An 18,903-nucleotide genomic window follows, 5' to 3' on the forward strand; every position below is an offset into this window, starting at 1 on the left:
AAAAAAAAAAAAAAAAAAAAAAAAAAAAAAAAAAAAAAAAAAAAAAAAAAAAAAAAAAAAAAAAAAAGTCAAGAATAGGCAAATCAAGTCCACAGATACAGAAAGGAGATGAGTTGTTGCCAGGGACTAAGGAAAGGTTTTTAAGAAGTGGCTGCTTAATGGATACAGGGTTTTCTTTTGGGATGATGAAAATGTTTAGGATTAGAGACAGGGTATGGTTCTCTGACAATATGAATGTACCGAATGCCATCGGACAACTAAAAATGGTTAATTTTATGTTACATAAATGTCACGTCAGTTTCAAAAAAAAAAAAACAGAATCATGGTTCTGCCCTTCACTGGCCGCGTCCTTGGGGTCAAGTTTCTTAACATCTCAGTGCCTCAGTTTCTTCATCTGAAAAATGTGGATATCAAGAGTGCATGCTTGAGAGTTGCTGTCACAACGTTGTAAACAGGCTTGCCCAGCCTGCCTTATTTTGTTGTTGTTCCGTTTTTTGTTTTGGGCTTTTAGCAAGCCATGGTGTTTGGTCTGCCTCTAGCGTGAGTGGAAAAGAGGGATGAGGAAGGGGCTTTACTGGCCCAGCCAGAAACACAAACTGAGGAACCACCAGTGTCTTCTCTCCCTCAGACACCCCCAAAATTGCAAAGCACTTAGAACGATGCTAGGAATGTACCGAGTGCTATACAGGTGCATCTGCTGCTATTGCTGTGTGGTCTTAACTACAGGAATCCGTGGATCCATTCGGGTCCCGCTTTAGCAGACTAAAGGAATGAAAAGTCCAGTAGTGACTGCACACGGATGCTTGGACTTCCACATTGCTCAACTTAATTTCAAATCTCAGAGTGACGAAGATCTGTGCTGAACATTATTAACAAGGTCTTGGCTTCCCTGCAAAGCGCCCTCTGCTCTGTTTTAATAGTAATTTCTCTAAACTTACTTACCCAGTAGCAGTTGTGTTTTGGGGGATGGGAGTAAGATAAAATATGTGTTAAAGGGCCTAGAAGAGGGCCCAGCACACAGTAGGTGTGCAGTTTCAGAGTCTGCACTGTTAGTCTGGGGGTTAGTCTTGCTTGATTGGTCCCATATAAACTCTGGTCTTCGGGAGACTGTAGAGAAACCCGGCTACCTGCTCCCATCCTTACCAGCTGGTGTTTCCTACTGAGGCACCATGGAGCAGCTCTCTCGTGCTCTCAGTCCCCTGCTCTGGTAGTATCTCAGGACAGACATTTGGATCTGCAGTTAATGGAACTTACACGTCCACATGGCAGGCCCTGTCAGTTTAGACTTTGTTGCTGTGGATTCCCAAGGGGCAAAAGTAGCAGAAAAAGGTCAACATGGTTTCTCCTGCCTGGTGGTTTCTGTACATAGACACTGCCCATGTGTGCACACATGTGTGTACACACCACAGACTCAATATGAACCCTGGGAGGGGGCCGAGGACACACTCCACCCAACCCTCCTCTCTTTACATCTGATTTGCCCCAAGACACTGGCCCTAGGGAAAGATACAGAGTGAGGCGTGAGGTCTCTCTTCTGGTTTTTGTTTTGTTTTGTTTCATTTTTTGAGACAGAGTCTCGCTCTGTTGGGCAGGCTGGAGCGCCTTGGCATGATCTCGGCTCAATGCAACTTCTGCCTTCTGGGATCAAGCGATTCTCCTGCCTCAGCCTCCTGAGTAGCTGGGACTACAGAGGCATGCCACCACACCCAGCTAGTTTTTGTATTTTTAGTAGAGATGTGGTTTCACCATGTTGGCCAGGATGGTCTCGATCTCTTGACCACCTGGTCCTCCCAACTTGGCCTCCCAAAGTCCAGGGATTACAGGCTTGAGCCACGGCGCCTGGCCCTCTTTTTTGTTTTGATATGGAGTTTCATTCTTGTTGCCCAGGCTGGAGCACAATGGTGTGATCTCAGCTCACTGCCCCCTCCACCTCCCAGGTTCAAGTGATTCTCCTGCCTCAGCCTCCAAAACAGCTGGGGTTAAAGGAAGCTGCAACCATCCCTGGCTAATTTTTGTATTTTTAGTAGAGATGGGGTTTTACCATGTTGGCCAGGCTGCTCTCAAACTCCTGACCTCAGGTGATCCACCTGTCTTGGCCTCCCAAAGTGCTGGCATTAAAGGCGTGAGCCACAGCACCCGGCCGAGGTCTCTTATGACAAGCAACAGTGCAATGTGCTTTTGGCTTCATCTCTTCCTGCAGCCAACCTAAAGTATGCCAGGTCTAACTCCCTGCCTTGGTCAATAGAACATACAAATAAAACCATTATACCTTTTGAGGATTCAAGACCTAGCAGGGCCTCAGAGTTTGAAAGCATCCATTTTCCACTTTCATCCACGTGCTGGGTATACAACCAGTTCCGACCGGAGCCTCCGTGGGCCAGGAAGCCATGTCAACAGCAAAGCAGGAACACCCACAGTCTCTAAACACTCTTGGCTGCATAGGCCAAGTTCAGGAATATTCTTCATGTCCACAAGTGAATTGGTTATATTCTGTTTTCCCTGAAACATTCAGTCTTCACAGCCTGACTTTGCTTTTACCACCTTTTTTTTTTTTTTTTTTTTCTGAGACAGAGTCTCAGTCTGTCACGTAGACTGGAGTGCAGTGGTGTGATCTCAGCCCACTGTAGCCTCTGCTTCCTGGGTTCAAGTGATTCTTGTGCCTCAGACTCCTAAGTAGCTGGAATTACACCACCATGCCTGGCTATTTGTATTTTTAGTAGAGATGGGGTTTCACCATGTTGGCCAGGCTGGTCTCAAACCCCTGACCTCAAATGATGGGCCTGCCTCGGCCTCCCACAGTGCGGGGATTACAGGCATGAGCCACCGTGCTTGGCTCACTTTTCCCTCTTTTGATAGAGATGTGAGTACAAGAAATACTTTACTACTCTTTTAACTCCATCAAAGAGAAAAGGGAAAGTAACTCAGGTCCCACGGTTACTTACAGCCATGGAGTAATTTGGGTGTTTTAAGCAGGACTTAGGATGTCTAAGTTCCATCTAAAATGCCCAAATAACCCCATGGCTATAACAAAGGCGTGTATCTATCAACTACTTTCTACCATGAGACACTGTGTTAGGTCCTTATCATGCAATATTTCACTGAAACTTCCTAAGAGCCTTCTGAAATAGGCACCAACATTGTGCATATTTTAAGGTGGAGAAATTGAGATGCAGAAAGTTGAGCAACTCGTGCTGACCCACAGGGCCAGTTGATGGTAGAGCACAATCTGATGCCAGGATGTCTGCGTCCAGGGCCTAAACAAGGCCAGTGACCACTAAAGACCAGCATGTCTTTAATATCTAAGAGAGGAAGAATCTGCCCCCCCCCACCAGTGAGGTTGTGCAGGGGACACGGGGGGTGACATCAAATCAAAGAGCAGCTCACAGCGGCCACGTCGGGCTGGCTGGCCCCTTAGGTATCCCCCCAGTGTTCAGTGCCTCTTAGAAGTGCCTGACTTGGGCACTTCCGCCCCTTCGAGAAGGCTCCCAAGTTTGCTTATCCTGGGATGGGAGAAGTAGTGGTTTTGGAAGCTACAGATGGGGCGGCAGATGGGAAGTGAAAACCTATCAGCGTTGCCCAGGATGAAACCATTCGTCTGCAAAATTCATATGCTTTTGTGTAGGGCAACTTCATGAAAACAACAGCAAGAAGAAGGAGCCGTGCTCGATGCATGAAGTGCCTCTGGCTGTGAGGCTGGCAAAGAAGAGTGGGCAGAAGAACTGCTGGAAGGCACCGTGGACACGAGATCGGTGAAGCAGAGGAAGGAGATGAGAAAGGCCAAGAGGCACACAGTGACCTGAAGCACGAAAGAAAAACCTACAAATCAGACAACTCTCTTCTCTGAACCCCAAAACAGGCTGCACACATGGACTGAGAAAGGATGTCTGGGGCGCTCAGAGATACAAGATGAGACCTTGGATGTAGCTTACGTAGAAATGGCTGACATTCATTGAGCACCGTCCAAGTGTCTGGCAGGCTGCTAGGTTCTATTATTACAGCCCGATTTTGCAGAGACTGGATTTACTTGCCCGCGGTCACGCTGTTAGCTAAGTGGCAGAACTCGGATTCAAGCCCTAAGCAGTCTGATATGAGAGTCCAGGCAGTTGCCCTCCTGGGTGCTGAGCGGAGCTAGACTCTTTAGGGGAAGTGGCCATGCCCAGCCACCCAACAGTGGCCGCTAGGGGGCAGCAACGTGCATGTCTATCTGGCCTCAAGCAGTCTCCGGCTTAGTGTGGGCCCCAACCTAGGCTAGCATGACCTCTGTGGGCTCCACTGGGAATCCAGAGAAGGAAGAATGTGGGATCTTTGAGCATAGCCCGGAAGACTCAGGGACAGACAACGGGGAGGTCTCCCAGGACCATCCTGGACATCCCAGCTGCAAGGCAGTCTAACCACTACTCCGCCCAGCCACAAGCTCATGGGGTAGGACCGTTTCCTTCTGTGCTTTCAAGGTGGCTTGGGGCCATCCTGCCAGGCCAGTTCTGCCAATTTCCCTAGGAGGCCAACTTCGAGCCAGAAAGAACACCAACTCTGCAACCAGACGAAACTGGTTCTAATCCCCGTTCCACCGTGTATTCATCACGTGACACTGGGCCTCAGTTTGCCCCTCTGTGAAACAGGTTTGTTGCAAGGGTTGAAGCAGGTGTCTGCCACACCGGCTGCTATGCTCAGCATTTTTGGACATTTCCAGACTCAGTCCCTTCATGGAAGACAGAGAGGGAATGTTCTAGCCCCTCCTCGCCATGTGCGTGTCTGAACTCACTTCTCATTCTTTCATTATATTCTATCCATTGTTTAAACTTCTCAAACACAACAAGTTTCTTTCTGACCCACATTGTGCCCAGGCTGTTCCCTCTATAAGAAACGGCGGTTCTGAAGGGGAGGCAATTTTAGCTCCCAGGAGACATGTGTCAATGTGTGGACACACCTGTGGTTGGCACAAGAGGGCAGAGTGTGCCCCTGGCATTGGATCAAGGCCAGAGACGCTGCTACGCAGAATCTGAAACCAGGACGTCTGCGTCCAGGGCCTAAACATGTGACCGGTGAAGACTAGCATGTCTTTAACATGTGGGAGAGGAAGATTCTGGCCCCCTCAGTGAGGGCTGTGCAGGGGACATAGGGAGGTGAGGTCAAAACGCAGAGCTGCTCGCAGCGGCCACATCGGGCTGGCTGGGTCCTTAAGTATCCCCCAAGTTTTCAGTGTCTCCTCAAAGTGCCTGACTTGGGCACTTCTAAGAGACACAACACACGGGACGGTACCCACAGCAAAGAATTAGCCATCCCTAAACATCAGCAGTGCCACTGCTGAGAACCCTGGCCTAGAAGGGTCTCTTTCTCATTTCCCTCCCAATGGATCCCGTCTTGTCCTTTAGGTCTCGGCTCAAAGCTGAATATTCAGAGGCCTTTCTGACCTCCTGATGACGCCCCCTCGAGTTTTTCTCCACTCCCACATCTTCCTTTCGTTATGGCTCGTTCACACCTTGCATGATGTGTCTTTGGCAAGATCATCTAACTCCATCTTCTCAACTAGGATACACTTTCCATGAGCTGGGGAGAAGTAGAGGAAGCTCCATCGCTTTTGTTCACAAAATGGACTACTCGGCACGTAGCATGGTAGTTGCTCAGCAAATGTTTGTTGAACAAACGAATGAAATTGTGGTTAGGTAAAACTCTGTCAGCAATGTTCTATAAACACACCCTTTTACCCCTCTGTCCTATGGACAAAAGAAAACAGTTGTCTTTCTAGTGTCCATCATTTTTCTCAGGTTCAAGGGTGTCAGGTGTGCCCTGTTCAAACTGATCAGAGATTGTGCCCCCTGGCACCTTTTGCAGGGTCTAGCGTCTCCCAGCAGATGGTGGGATGTCCCCAAGCCCAGGACTAAAGAAGACCCCCAGTGACCATGCTGTGAAGAAGAAAGAAGCCAATTTTAGCTTTAAAGAGAGGACTTCCTTTCACCCTTCTACCTTATTTGGGTTCTGATTCAAAACCCAAACTCTTGGGAATATGTGGCCTAGATATTTGATGCCATTAAAACATGCCTACTCATATTTTAGGTGTAAGCATCACTGTGATGCTGTCTTAAAAAAAGAGATCTTTTCTAGATATCAACTGAAATATTTATAGATACAATTATATGATATCTTAGATTTGCTTCAAAATAATCCAATGTGGGGGAAGAGGATGAAGGTCCAGCCAGAAGTAAAACGGCCATGAATTAACCAGGGTGACGTCGATGCGGGAGTTCATGACACTATTCTTGGTACACTTGAACGTGTTTGAAAGTTGCCTTAATGAAAGTTTCCTTTTATTAGGACTTTCGTCTAGATCTCCTGGGAATACTGCACCCAATAACCTTGTGCCATTACAGGGAGGAAGGTCTCCCTCTCCATCCTCATCCACTTTCCTTTTCACCCTTGTCAGCAAATCCAGAGGAAAGAGCTGCCCTCCCATTAGAAAATATCAGCCTGGGGCAATGGCTTACACTTGTAATCCCGGCACTTTGGGACGTCAGGGCAGGCGGAAGTTTGAAACCAGCTTGGCCAACAAGGTGAAACCATCTCTACTAAAAATACAAAAATTGGCTAGGTGTGTTGGCAGGTGCCTGTAGCCCCAGCTACTTGGGAAGCTGAGGTAGGAGAATGACCCCAAGCTGGTGGGTGGAAGCCATAGTGAGCTGCAATCACGCCACTGCACTCCAGCCTGGGTGACAGAGCGAGACTCTGTCTCCAATATATATATATTTATGTATGTATGTATACAAAATCTCCCCCCCAACACACACACACTGTTCACAACAGCATTCAAAGTATCATGTCAGTGGCTTCCATCTTGCTTTGACTAATAGCCAAATTCTAGGATATCCCCAGTCTAGCCTCAAATTACTCCCTGACCTTGTGTCCCTTGTTATGCTACCTGTCACTTACTCTGTTCCAGCTACACTGAGCCCCGCTGTTCCTCACACAAGCCAGGCATGGTCCCACCTCTGGGCTTAGCCCCTGCCTTTGTGCCTGTCCGGACCACTTTCTCTGTAGGTGTGACTCTCTTTTTCATCTTCTGTTCTTATCCGTGAAAACCTTCCTGGCCACTGTTGGTAAAATTACAACTCTCCCCTATGCTGGCCCTTTGCTTTATTTTTCTAAGACATCATTTGACTTATTTTGTTGTTTGTCTTCCTACTTGAATGGAAGCTTGTGATGGTTCATACTGAGTGTCAACTTCATTGGACTGAAGGATGCAAGTATTGTTCCTGGCTGTGTCTGTGAGGGTACTGGCAGACCCACCCTCAATCTGGGTGGGCACCATCCAATCAGCTGCCAACATGGCCAAAATAAAGGCAGGCAGAAGAACCTGTAAAGAATAGACTGGCTGAATCTCCCAGCCTACATCTTTCTCCCGTGCTGGATGCTTCCTGCCCTTGAACATTGGACTCCAAGTTCCTCAGCTTTGGGACTCCTGGACCTTTGACCACAGACTGAAGGCTGCACCATCAGCTTCCCTACTTTTGAGATTTTGGAGCCTGGACTGGCTTCCTTGCTCCTCAGCTTGCAGACGGCCTACTATGAGACCTCACCCTGTGATCACGTGAGTCAATACTCCTTCATAAACTCCCCTTTATATATACATCTATCCTATGAGTTCTGTTCCTCCAGAGAACCCCACCTAATACAAAGCTCCACGCAGGTTGGAGTTTCAGTCTGTTTAGCGCACTGCTGTATCAGTGAATAGAGTTGGGAAAACCATGTGCTCAGTCTGTATCTGCGTGAATGAATGAGAGAACGAAGACACGATTCTCAGGTCCAATCAGAATCCTATCCTGAGAGATCTTGTAGAGACCAAGCATCAGTCTCCTTCTGCCTCCTAGCTTCCCAGCCAGGGCCAGCCAGATCAGGGTATCAGACCAGGCCGGCATGGGGCTCTTGGCCGTCTTACCTGATGGGGTAGTCGGCTGCACTGAGGTTGATGAAGAAGTCCCAGGGCCAGTCGGTCATCTCCAGGAGATCCCGCATGCTCTGCAGGTAGGTGGACAGGAGGCTGGCTCCTCCCCAGATGGTGGCCATTCTCCAGGGGGTGATGCGGACGTTGCCGTACTGCCTGGAGAACTGGAGCACTTGCCGATGCAGGTAATTAGAGCGCTTTTCCCAGGAGAGAAAGGGTGACATTCAGTGGCCTAGAAAACACTCAGGCATGCCCCTCACCCCTGTCCCCTCTCTGTCTATCTCTCCTGGCTGGGCATTTCTGAGCACAGTGGACTTTGCCAAGTTTATGATTCTGGACTGAGATGTCTTTCTGCACTGCAATTCAAACTGGTATTATTTTTTACATTTCAAATTAGCTATTTGAAATGCAGATTCCCTGGCCCCACTTCTGAGTTAATGGTTCAGTAAGCTTGGGCCAGTGCCTGGGACTTTGCATTTCTTAAATTTTATTTATTTTTTGAGATGGAGTGTCACTTTGTCACCCGGGTTGGAGTGATGTGGCGCCATCTCAGCTCACTGCAACGTCCGCCTCCTGAGTTCAAGCAATTCTCCTGCCTCAGTTTCCAGGGCAGCTGAGATTACAAGTGCACACCACCAGGCCCGGCTAATTTTGTACTTCTAGTGGAGATTGGGTTTCACCATGTTGGCCAGGCTGGTCTCGAACTCCTGACCTCGGTGATCCACCCGCCTTGGCCTCCCAAAGGGTTGTGACTACAGGCGTGAGCCACTGCGCCCTGCCAGCTTTGCATGTTTATACATGACAGCTGCATGAGGTCTGAGGATGACAAGCTGGGAAATAGGCTCTATCTACACCCATGTATATTTCAGAGGCAGTTTCTGTTTCTGGTCCCCTCTCCTACTCACTGCTCCTCTATCAGCCTCTCACAGGTCTGCTAGAAGCCAGCCTCTGGACAAGACATCCCCTTTGCCTTCTTAGCTAAAGGCATAATTATGTCACCAAAGGAAACCTCTGGGACAAGGTAGCTCAGGAGTCCAAGGCTGCTGCAGGTTTTTGTTAATAAAGTTTTATTGGCACACAGCTATGCACATTTGTTGACATGTTCTCCTTGGCTGCTTTAGCACAAGTGAAGCACTGAGGAGCTGTGACAGAGTGTGTGTGGCCTGCAACACCTAAAATATGTACTATTGGGCTTTTTTTTTTTTTTTTTTTTGGTCTCACTCTGTCAGGCTGGAGTACAGTGGCACTATCTCGGCTCACTGCAACCTCTGCCTGCCGGGTTCAAGCAATTCTTCAGCCTCAGCTTCCTGAGTAGCTGGGACTGCAGGTGCGTGCCAGCAAGCTCAGCTAATTTTCTGTATTTTTAGTACAGATGGGGTTTCACCGTGTTTGCCAGGATGGTCTCGATCTCCTGACCTCATGATCCACCCGCCTCAGCCTCCCGAAGTGTTGGGATTACAGGTGTGAGCCTCTCTGGCCTTATATAGAAAAAGTGTACTCTCCCCTGGGATAGTGATACAGTTTGGCTGTGTCCCCACCCAAATCTAATCTTGAATTATAGCTCCCATAATTCCCATGTGTTATGGGAGGGACCCGGTGGGAGATAATTGAATCATGGCGTCGGTTTCTCCCATACTGTTTTTGTTGATAGTGAATAAGTCTCATGAGATCTGATGGTTTTATAAGGTGAAATCCGTTTTGGCTGGCTCCATTTTTCCCTTGCTGCCACCATGTAGGACATGACTTTCACCTTCTGCCATGATTGTGGGGCCTCCTGAGCCATGTAGAGCTGTGAGTCCATTAAAACTCTTTCTTTATAAATGACCCAGTCTGGGGTATGCCTTTATTGGCAGCGTGAAAATGGACTAATACACGTAGCTATTCCCATAAAGTATGTGAGAGGCAGGAGAGGGCACTGAACAGAGAGGAGAGGTAAGAAACAGCATTTATGGAGAAAGCTGTAAGTCACAGCTGGAAACTTTGAAACCAACACACACACACAGAGGCAGCACGTTAGGACCCAGTGCTCTGTGGAGAGGCAGCTGGTCAGTTTCCAAGAGTTTTCTGAAAGTGGACAGCCTGGATTAGTGAAGCAGAGGAGTGGATCAGAGAAGGACGGACAGGCCTCGAAGGAAGCCCAGCAAGGAGCGATCACAGAGTCTCCTCACCTTGTCCACGTGAATGTAGTAGAAGTGGTCTTTGTGGTAGATGGCCTTGAACATGCGCTGCAATTGCCGAGAGGCGCGGCCGTGGACCACCAAGACAAAGGCGATTCTGACTGGGTTGGCCGGCATGTACTCCACAGAGTCCTCGTCCCACTGCACGTTCTTGTTGGCTTTACCTGGGGAAAATCAGAGAGGAGAAAGTGAGGCTCTGCCATCCTCTGAGGGGTGGGAAGTTTCCCTGATGCTGCTTCTGGGGACTATTTCAGGGGCACGTCATCAAATTGGGCCCTAAACTATCATTCAATGCCACTAAGCACGTTTTAAGATTCTCACACTGTCAGGCACAAAACGGGTAGGGGACCCTGGGGTGCTTACAACATCCTAAGGAGCTTAAAAAGGCTGGAAGCACATGGACACATATCAAGCTACTGAACAAGGCAGGAGGAGGTGAGAGCTGTATGAGACGTATCTCTGAATCACAGAGGAAGCAGCAGATATTGAGTTAGGAAATTACACGTGTAATCTTACACATGTAAGATTACATGTGTTGTTTTTGCCAGTCCAGAATTCATTCTCCCTTCTTCTAATGGCATCCAATACTGTATATTTGTTTGTTTTAATGATGGTAAGAACAGACAGCATGAGTTCTACCCTCTTAACTAACATTTACCACAGTATTACTACCTATTAGCACAATGTTGTACAGCAGGCTCTTTAGAATTTAGTCATCTTGCATAACTAAAACTTCATCATCCAATATCTTTTGAGGTATCAGCATCCTCTCCTCCATTCTCAGTCCATATGCGTGGGGGAGACCTAACTCCATCATCAATTCCAGAGATGGACCTATAGCTTAGGTCTGGCCAATTGGAACGCTGACTGTCTGTAGTCATAGTATTGTTCGGAGATGAACACATGGCCCAACCAAGTTAATTACCCAGTAAGACAGAATGCCAGACTTCTGTTAGAACTACTAAATAGAGGTTCTTTCTTTCTTTTTTTTTTTTTTTTTGAGATGGAGTCTGACTCTTGTCACCTGGGCTGGAGCGATCTCGGCTCATTGCAACCTCCGCCTCCTGGGTTCAAGCAATTCTCCTGCCTCAGCCTTTTGAGTAGCTGGGATTACAGGCACGCAACACCATGCCTAGCTAATTTTTGTGTTTTTAAGTAGAGACGGGGTTTCACCACGTTGGCCAGGCTGGTCTCAAATGCCTGACCTCAGGTGATCTGCCCGCCTTGGCCTCCCAAAGCGTTGGGATGACAGGCGTGAGCCACCGTGCCTGGTGAGAGGTTTTCTGTTACACACGAGACTAGAAGATTCTAAGAGCCTTTCTGCTCCCACGTGGAGAGAGGTCACCTGAGAAGAAAACTAGCGTGGAGTACATTGCCAACGGGGGATGAGGGTGCAGGTGCTTGTGGCCTGCCTTGAGCTCCTGCATCAGTGAGGGTGGACATCACCCACTATCATCTCTTATGTTCTTTAAAAGCCAAATCCTATACCACATCTACTTGGATTAATAGTCCCAGGCATCCTTTTTTTTTTTTTTTGCTCAAGCAATGAAACCACAACCAGCCATGTTTTATTTCAACAACAAACCACAAAGACTTGTCTCTTTCTTCCCCTTGCAGAGGGAAGGCTTCAGATAGAAACACAGCTTCCTGCTTTACTTTATTATAATTCCATCTAGAAATCTCCTAGTGTTCCTCAGCCTGATTTCACTTGGGTCCAACCCAATTTCTTATGGGTTCTGGGTTTACGGGACCCAGGGCACTGTCAGGGAAGTCCCTGCCAGTGTTCCAGAATCTGAACAGGGAGAGCTGAAAATGGAGACTGTGGGGCCGGGGGATTAGGACATCAAGAGTCTAAGCTGTCACTGGAAGGCTGAATGGCTGCTGAAGGAACAAGGCTCTTTCTATGCAGTTTCAGAAGACAGCTCGAGATTGACGTAGATAATGTCCAAATCACACCATGCAGCCTCTATGGCTACTGTGATCTAACTGCTCCCATCCCCCTGTCCTGGACTGGTGGTTCCCACATTCCATCTTGTCCCCTGGCCTCCTTTCTCTTCCTCAAACAAGCTCATTTCTGCCTTAGGACCTTCTCCCTGGCTTCCTGTGACCTGGAACGCCCTCTCCCCATGGCTCGGCATCTCTGCATGGATGCATCTTCTTGTCATTAGCTCACAGTCCAAAAAAGGGACTCCTGCCTCTCACCACCACCTCTTTTATTCTTTCACTTCATCTGGTTTCAGCTTTCTGTGTAGCATGTAACACTGTCTGCAACTGTTTGTGTTTACTTGTTTATTATCTGAACACACCACTAGCACATCAGCTCTAAGAGATAAGGGGCTATTTTGGTCCTGTTTACCATAGAATATGCAACACTTGAACAGTATCTGACACACATCTGGCTCTTGGTAAAACAAAAGTTACAGGAAGGCACATGTAGGGTCAGTCAAATAACAATACCTTTTATTGAGCATTGACCAGCCCTTGACATTCATTAGATCATTTAATCCTCCTAATGAGCCTACAAAATAATGCGATTATCCCCTCTTTCCAAATGAGGAAACCACAGCTTAGAGAGGCCAAGGGATTGGTTCAAGGTCATACTGCTTTAACCAGTTAAGCTGAGATTCAAACACAGGTCTTATTCCAAAGACCATGCCCTGAACCACTAATACACACTACATGATCACACCTAGAGTTTGGAAGGAAAAGTTTATAACAATTGCTTTTAGTTGCTTGTTGCTAACCAAAAACTTTGTAAGTTAGTTATTGCAGGCAGGTAGGCATGCATTTAAGAACTAACATATGTATTGCAGTATTTCTGTATTAGATGAGATGCTCATTCCAGGTGATCAATAAGGCTCTATCTTTCCATCCGTCTATCCATCCATTGATCCATCCATCGATCCATCCATCCATCCATCCATCCATCCATCCATTTATTCCTTTATCCATCCCTCCACCCATCCACCGATTCATTCATCCATTTACTCATCCATCCAAATCCAACCACTTATCTGTCCATCCATCTACCCACTCATTCATCTATCCCTCCACCCATCCACCCATTCATTCATCCATTTATTCATCCATCCAAATCTAACCACTCATCCATCATCATTCCACCCATTGATCCATCCATCCATTTACTCATCCATCCAAATCCAACCACTTATCTGTCCATCCATCCATCCACTCATTCATCCATCCCTCCACCCATCTACCCATTCATCTATTTATTCATCCATCCAAATCTAACCATTCATCCATCCATCATCATTCCATCCATTCATCCATCCATTTACTCGTCCATCCAAATCCAACCGCTTATTTGTCCATCCATCCACCCATTCATCCATCCCTCCACCCATCCACCCATTCATTCATCCATCCAAATCCAACCACTCATCCATTCATCCAACATCCTTCCACTCATTCATCCATCCATTTACTCATCCATCCAAATCTAACCACTCATCCATTCATCCACCATCACTCCACCCTTGATACGTTCATTTATTCATCCATCCAAATCTAACCACTTATCTGTCCAAACATACAGCAAACCCTCCAACTATGCATCCAGCAAAGCATCCAAGAGCTTAGCATCCCAAACACCACCCATCCATTTACGGTGTATGGGGCCTTTGAGATTAACTGTTGCTTTTCCCTGTAGCCATGAACATCTTTTGCTGTAGTTGTTCAATGAGCAAATGAATGAATGCATTCTGAAGAAGGGTGGGTGCTCTGATACAGTGGAGCTGGTGTTTCTTAAGTGCCTCCTAGGCATCCATCATTATTTGACCCTGGGAAAAATGTACTATCATCCTCTGAGGCTCAGAGAGGTCAGCATGTTTCCCAGGTCACACAGTGAGTGAGGACAGAGGTGGGAGGGGAAGTCCAATGTTGCTTAGTCCAAAGCCAGCCCTGGTATTTCCACTTGCTCTCTGCAGAAGTGGAGATTTGGGATATAGAGGATAGGTGTAAGGACTCTATGATGGCCTTGAAAAAGGGCTTGGAAGGTAATGCTGAGGCCTTTTGTAACTTCTCTTTAGGGTTTCAAAAGGCAGAACAGATTTACAGACAGACAGAGACATGGATGCTTTTCTTTTGGAGAAAGGGAGGAGTCCTGCGAGATCAAAGACAAATCACTCCAGCAAGAGAGCTCCCTTGGCTTAAATATAAAGTCATCTTTGGGTCAGACAGTTAGTCTGGGGAGCTGCAAAGAGAATGAGAAACAAAAAACCCAGAGCTCTTCTGGAGAACAGCTATTCTGGGGAAGGGGTGGGTGGGAAGGAACAAAAATATCTAAAGAAAGCAGACATGCAGAAGGAGGGATAGAGATAGAGATGGGGATGGGGATGGGGATGGGGATGAAGGGTGGAGCAGGAAAAAAGCAAGTCAGGAGAAAGATTAACCTTTTACTGAGTACCTACTATGTGTTAAGCAATTTCTGTGCATGATTTTATTCACTTCTACCAAAACTGCTATGAAAGCAGGGCTATTATCTTTCTATTGTAAGCATGAGGAAGCGGAGGCTTGGAGAGGTCCTGGTCAGAAAGTGACTGAGCTGAGAATGGAGTGAGTCTGTGATCCCAGAGCCCTGTCATTGTCACTATGCTCAATCAAACTGTCCTCATTTCAAAAGGAGGGAGATCTGTCCCTAGCGGAAGTGTGTCCGGCTTTCAGCTGCAGGACAGGTAACAATGACATGTGGTCAGAGCTATGTGAGTCTTTACAAACATGGAACCCTCTGAAAGACCAAAACCCAAACAGTGCCCATCTCAAAAAAAAAAAAAAAAGAAAAAGAGAAAGAAAAAACTATGATTTTAACAATGTGATCAGATTCCCATGGCACAAAACAGAAAATAAGTGGAAAAATCAGACTGATTAGAGGCAGCAGGAGAAGCTGACTTCAGATGAATGTTAACAAGCCAGGTTTATCGAGGGAGAATATCAAGTATATTTTTGCAGTGCAGGTGTCAAGGCTGAGGATGGGGGTCATGAAGAGCTCCACCAGTAGGTAGCTGTGCTGTGTTAGTTCTGTCACTCAAACTCCATATTTCTTAGCAGTGTTGTGGGGCAAACAAGGACTATGTAATCTTTGGCTCCAAAGACAGAGCAGACATGAAGGTGCTTTGCAAGGGTCAACATCCTGGTCCAATATTGTGGTGCTGGCAAAGATCACGTTAGTGGTGTCTTGCAATAATATAACCCTTGCAAGGTGCAAGAGTTTAGAACATGACCTGTGGTCAGGCAAATGTGTCTGACCTTGGTCCTGCTATGCAATCTCTCCAAGCCTTGGTATTCTCATCTGTAAAATGGGTATGCGTAACCACAGAGTCCACCTGATATGGACATTCACACCCAGCAGACAGTGCAGTGCCTGGCATGTAGTAAACGCTCACTGAACTACACTATCATTGCCATCATTTCTAAGACTGTTTACCCACGATGACCGGGATTCAACCAACAGGCCCAGCTCCAGAGTTCCACCACAAGGCTGCAGTGGCTCCCAGGGCGGTGTGTACTCTAGGGCCCGCTGCTTGCAAATAAACATACACAGCCGGAATTTCCCTCTGTGGCGTCTGCCCAGACCACAATTAATAACAAATGCGAAGGAGCTGCTTGACTGGAATAGTTTATTACACCAACAAAGCCCTTGATTCTATTTATAATCTGAAAGGGCTGCTTCCGGCTGCTGCGAGGGGCACTTTCTGACTTGCTTCCAACAAAGAGTGTTAGCTGGGTCTTGGGAATATAGAGACATGGAAACAAGGTTGTATGCAAATGGGGCTTGGGTCAGGAAGCTTCCAGCTGGAGCAGGACCAGCTTCGATGCTACCTGGGAAGCTGTGGGCACTGGGATTTAGGCCAGGCCAGCACCCATCGGGTCTCAGGAGAAATGACCTTCCCTTGGGGAGCCCTCCCTGACTTTCTTCCCTATTCCCATCTCTTCATTAAAAAAAAAAAAATTATATTTACATTTTTTTTTTTAAGAGATGGAGTCTTGCTATGTCACTCAGGCAGGAGTGCAGTGGTGTGATCATAGGTCACTGCCACCTCAAATTCCTGGGCTCAAGGGATCTTCCCACCTCAGCCTCCTGAGTAGCTGAGACTATAGGTGTGAGCTAATTTTTAATGTTTTATAGAAATGGAGGCACGCTATGTTGCCCAGGCTGGTCTCTAACTCCTGAGCTCAAGCAATCCTCCCTCCTCGGCCTTCCAAAATGCTGGTGTTATAGATGTGAGCTACTGTGCCTGGCCCCCATCTCTTCTTGGAGTTCCCTGTCACAGCACCTCTGAACATCCTACACTTCTTTAAAAAAAGAAGTTGGCCAGGCACGTTGACTCATGCTTTTAATCCCAGTACTTTGGGAGGTCAAGGCGGGCAGATCACCAGGTCAGGAGATGGAGACCATTCTGGCCAACATGGTAAACTCTCATCTCTACTAAAATACAAAAAAATTAGCTGGGTGTGGTGGCGTGCTCCTGTAGTCCCAGCTACTTGGAAGGCTGAGGCAGGGGAAGTGCTTGAACCCGGGAAGCAGAGGTTGCAGCGAGCAGAGTTTGTGCCACTGCACTCCAGCCTGGTGACAGAGCAAGACTCCATCTCAAAAAAAAAAAAAAAAAAAAAAATATTGTTGTCAAAGATAATGCATGTTGAGTATCCCTTATGTGAGATGCCTGGAACCACAAGTGTTTCCGATTTTGAATTTTTTTCAGATTTTGGAGTATTTGTGTATATGTAATGAGATATTTTAGGGAAGAGACCCAAGCCTGAACACAAAATTCATTCCTGTTTCATATACACCTTATATACATAGCCTGAAGGTAACTTTATACAATATTTTAAGTAATTGTGTGCATGAATCAAAGTTTGCATTAAGTATTTATGTATAGAATTTTCCACTTGTGGCATTATGTACCCAAAATGTTTTGGATTTTGGAGTATTTTGGAGTTTTGGTTAAAGGATGCTCAACAGGTATAACATATAATTTACCATTTTAACTTTTTTTCTTTTTGAGATGGAGTCTCACTTTGTCGCCCAGGCTGGAGCACAGTGGCATGATCTTGGCTCAATGCAACCTCTGCCTCCTGGGTTCAAGTGATTCTCCTGCCTCAGCCTCCCAAGTAGCTGGGATTACAGGTGCCCGCCACTATGTCTGGCTAATTTTTTTGTATTTTTAGTAGAGACAGGGTTTCACTATGTTGGTCAGGCTGGTCTTGAGCTCCTGACCTCATGATCCGCCCCCCATCCCCTTCGGCCTCCCAAAGTGCTGGGGTTACAGGCGTGAGCCACTGCACACAGTCCAAGTATTTTTAAGTCTACAGTTTAGTAATAATAAATATACTTACACTCTTGTGCGACTATTGTCACCATCCATCTCCGGAACTCTTTTCACCTTGCAAAACTGAAACTTTCTATCCATTCAACAATAACTTCCCACTCTCCTGTCCTTCAGCTCCTGGAAAGCCCCATTCTACTTTTTGTCTCTATCAATTAGATTACCCTAGGAAGCTCATATAAGTGCAGTCAGACATGATTCATCCATTAGCGTCTAGTTCCTTTCACTTAGCGCAATGCTCTCCAGGTTTTTCCACGTTGTAGCGTATGCCAGAATTTCATTCCTTTTTCAGGTAATACTCCATTGTATGCCTAAAGCACAACTGATCCATTTATCTGTCAATGGACCCTTGAGCAGCTTTTGCCTTGAATGATGCTGCTATGAGTATGGGTACACAAGTATCTGTTTGAGTCACTGTTTTAGTTCTTGGGAGTATATACGTAGCAATGGACTTGGTGGGTCATAAGGTAACTATTCGTAATGTTTTAAGGAACCCATCCTGCACTTCCTAATTCAGCTGTTACACAGAGGGGCTTAGCGTGGGTCTGCATTCCGGACCCACCATTTATCAGGAGGTCACTTTGCCTCTCATGCCTCAGTTTCCTCATCTGTCAAAGAACTCACCTCTAAGCGATGCTGTAAGCACAGCTATAAATGAGGCAAAATAAGGCCATACAGCCTGATTGTGGAGGAAGGAGTTTGTGTGGTATGACTCTGGGGCTCTTGCCCGTCACACTTGAACTTGTACCTAATCACATGGCTGGAGAGTAATGAACAGGGACCTGATCTTGAGGACTATAGTGCTTCTGTTCTTTTTTTTTTTTTTTTTTTTTTGGTGGTGAGAGGATCTTGCTCTGTTGCTCAGGCTGGAGTGCAGTGGTCTGAACCTGGCTTACTGCAGTCTCAAGCTCCCAGTCTCAAGAGATCCTCCCTCCTAAGCTTCCTGAGTAGCTTGGACTAAAGGCATGCATCAGCACACCTGGCTAATTAAAAGAAATATATATTTGTAGAGACAGGATCTTCCTATGTTGCCCAGGCTGGCCTCAAACTCATGGGCTCGAGTGATCCTCCCTCTTCAGCCTCCAGAGTAGCTGGAACCAGAGGGATGCATCCCAGGCCCAGATAATTTTTTAAAAAAATTATTTGTAGAGATAAGGTCTCTGTGTCGCCCAGGTTGGTCTTGAACTCCTGGGCTCAAGTGATCCTCTCCTTTCAGGCTCTCAAAGTGCTGTGATGACAGGCATGAGCCATCTTGCCCAGTGTGATCTTTGTTTTGGAGAAAACCCTTCAAAGAGGCTCTTCCCTTACTTTTTCTTTCACTCTCATTTATTTATTTATTTATTTATTTATTTTTTTTTTTTTTTTGAGCTGGAGTTTCACCCTCGTTGCCCAGGCTGGAGTGCAATTGTACGATCTCAGCTCACCACAACTTCTGCCTCCCAGG

At 46.7% G+C, this 18,903-nt stretch overlaps 1 protein-coding gene across 1 annotated transcript in view; it reads right to left on the minus strand.

Annotated features, from left to right (window-relative positions):
• The window catches only part of XYLT1 (xylosyltransferase 1), a 375,167-nt gene that overhangs the window by 86,571 nt on the left and 269,693 nt on the right, over nucleotides 1-18,903 (minus strand). The window contains exons 4-5 of the mRNA XM_017539936.2: nucleotides 10,105-10,277; nucleotides 7,931-8,133 (exon numbers count right to left, since the gene is read on the minus strand). Coding sequence (XP_017395425.1) covers nucleotides 7,931-8,133; nucleotides 10,105-10,277 — 376 coding nt within the window. The remainder of the gene's footprint in view (nucleotides 1-7,930; nucleotides 8,134-10,104; nucleotides 10,278-18,903) is intronic.

This window comes from Cebus imitator, unplaced genomic scaffold (genome assembly GCF_001604975.1).
Source record: "Cebus imitator isolate Cc_AM_T3 unplaced genomic scaffold, Cebus_imitator-1.0 Scaffold122, whole genome shotgun sequence".
Classification (NCBI taxonomy): domain Eukaryota; kingdom Metazoa; phylum Chordata; class Mammalia; order Primates; family Cebidae; genus Cebus; species Cebus imitator.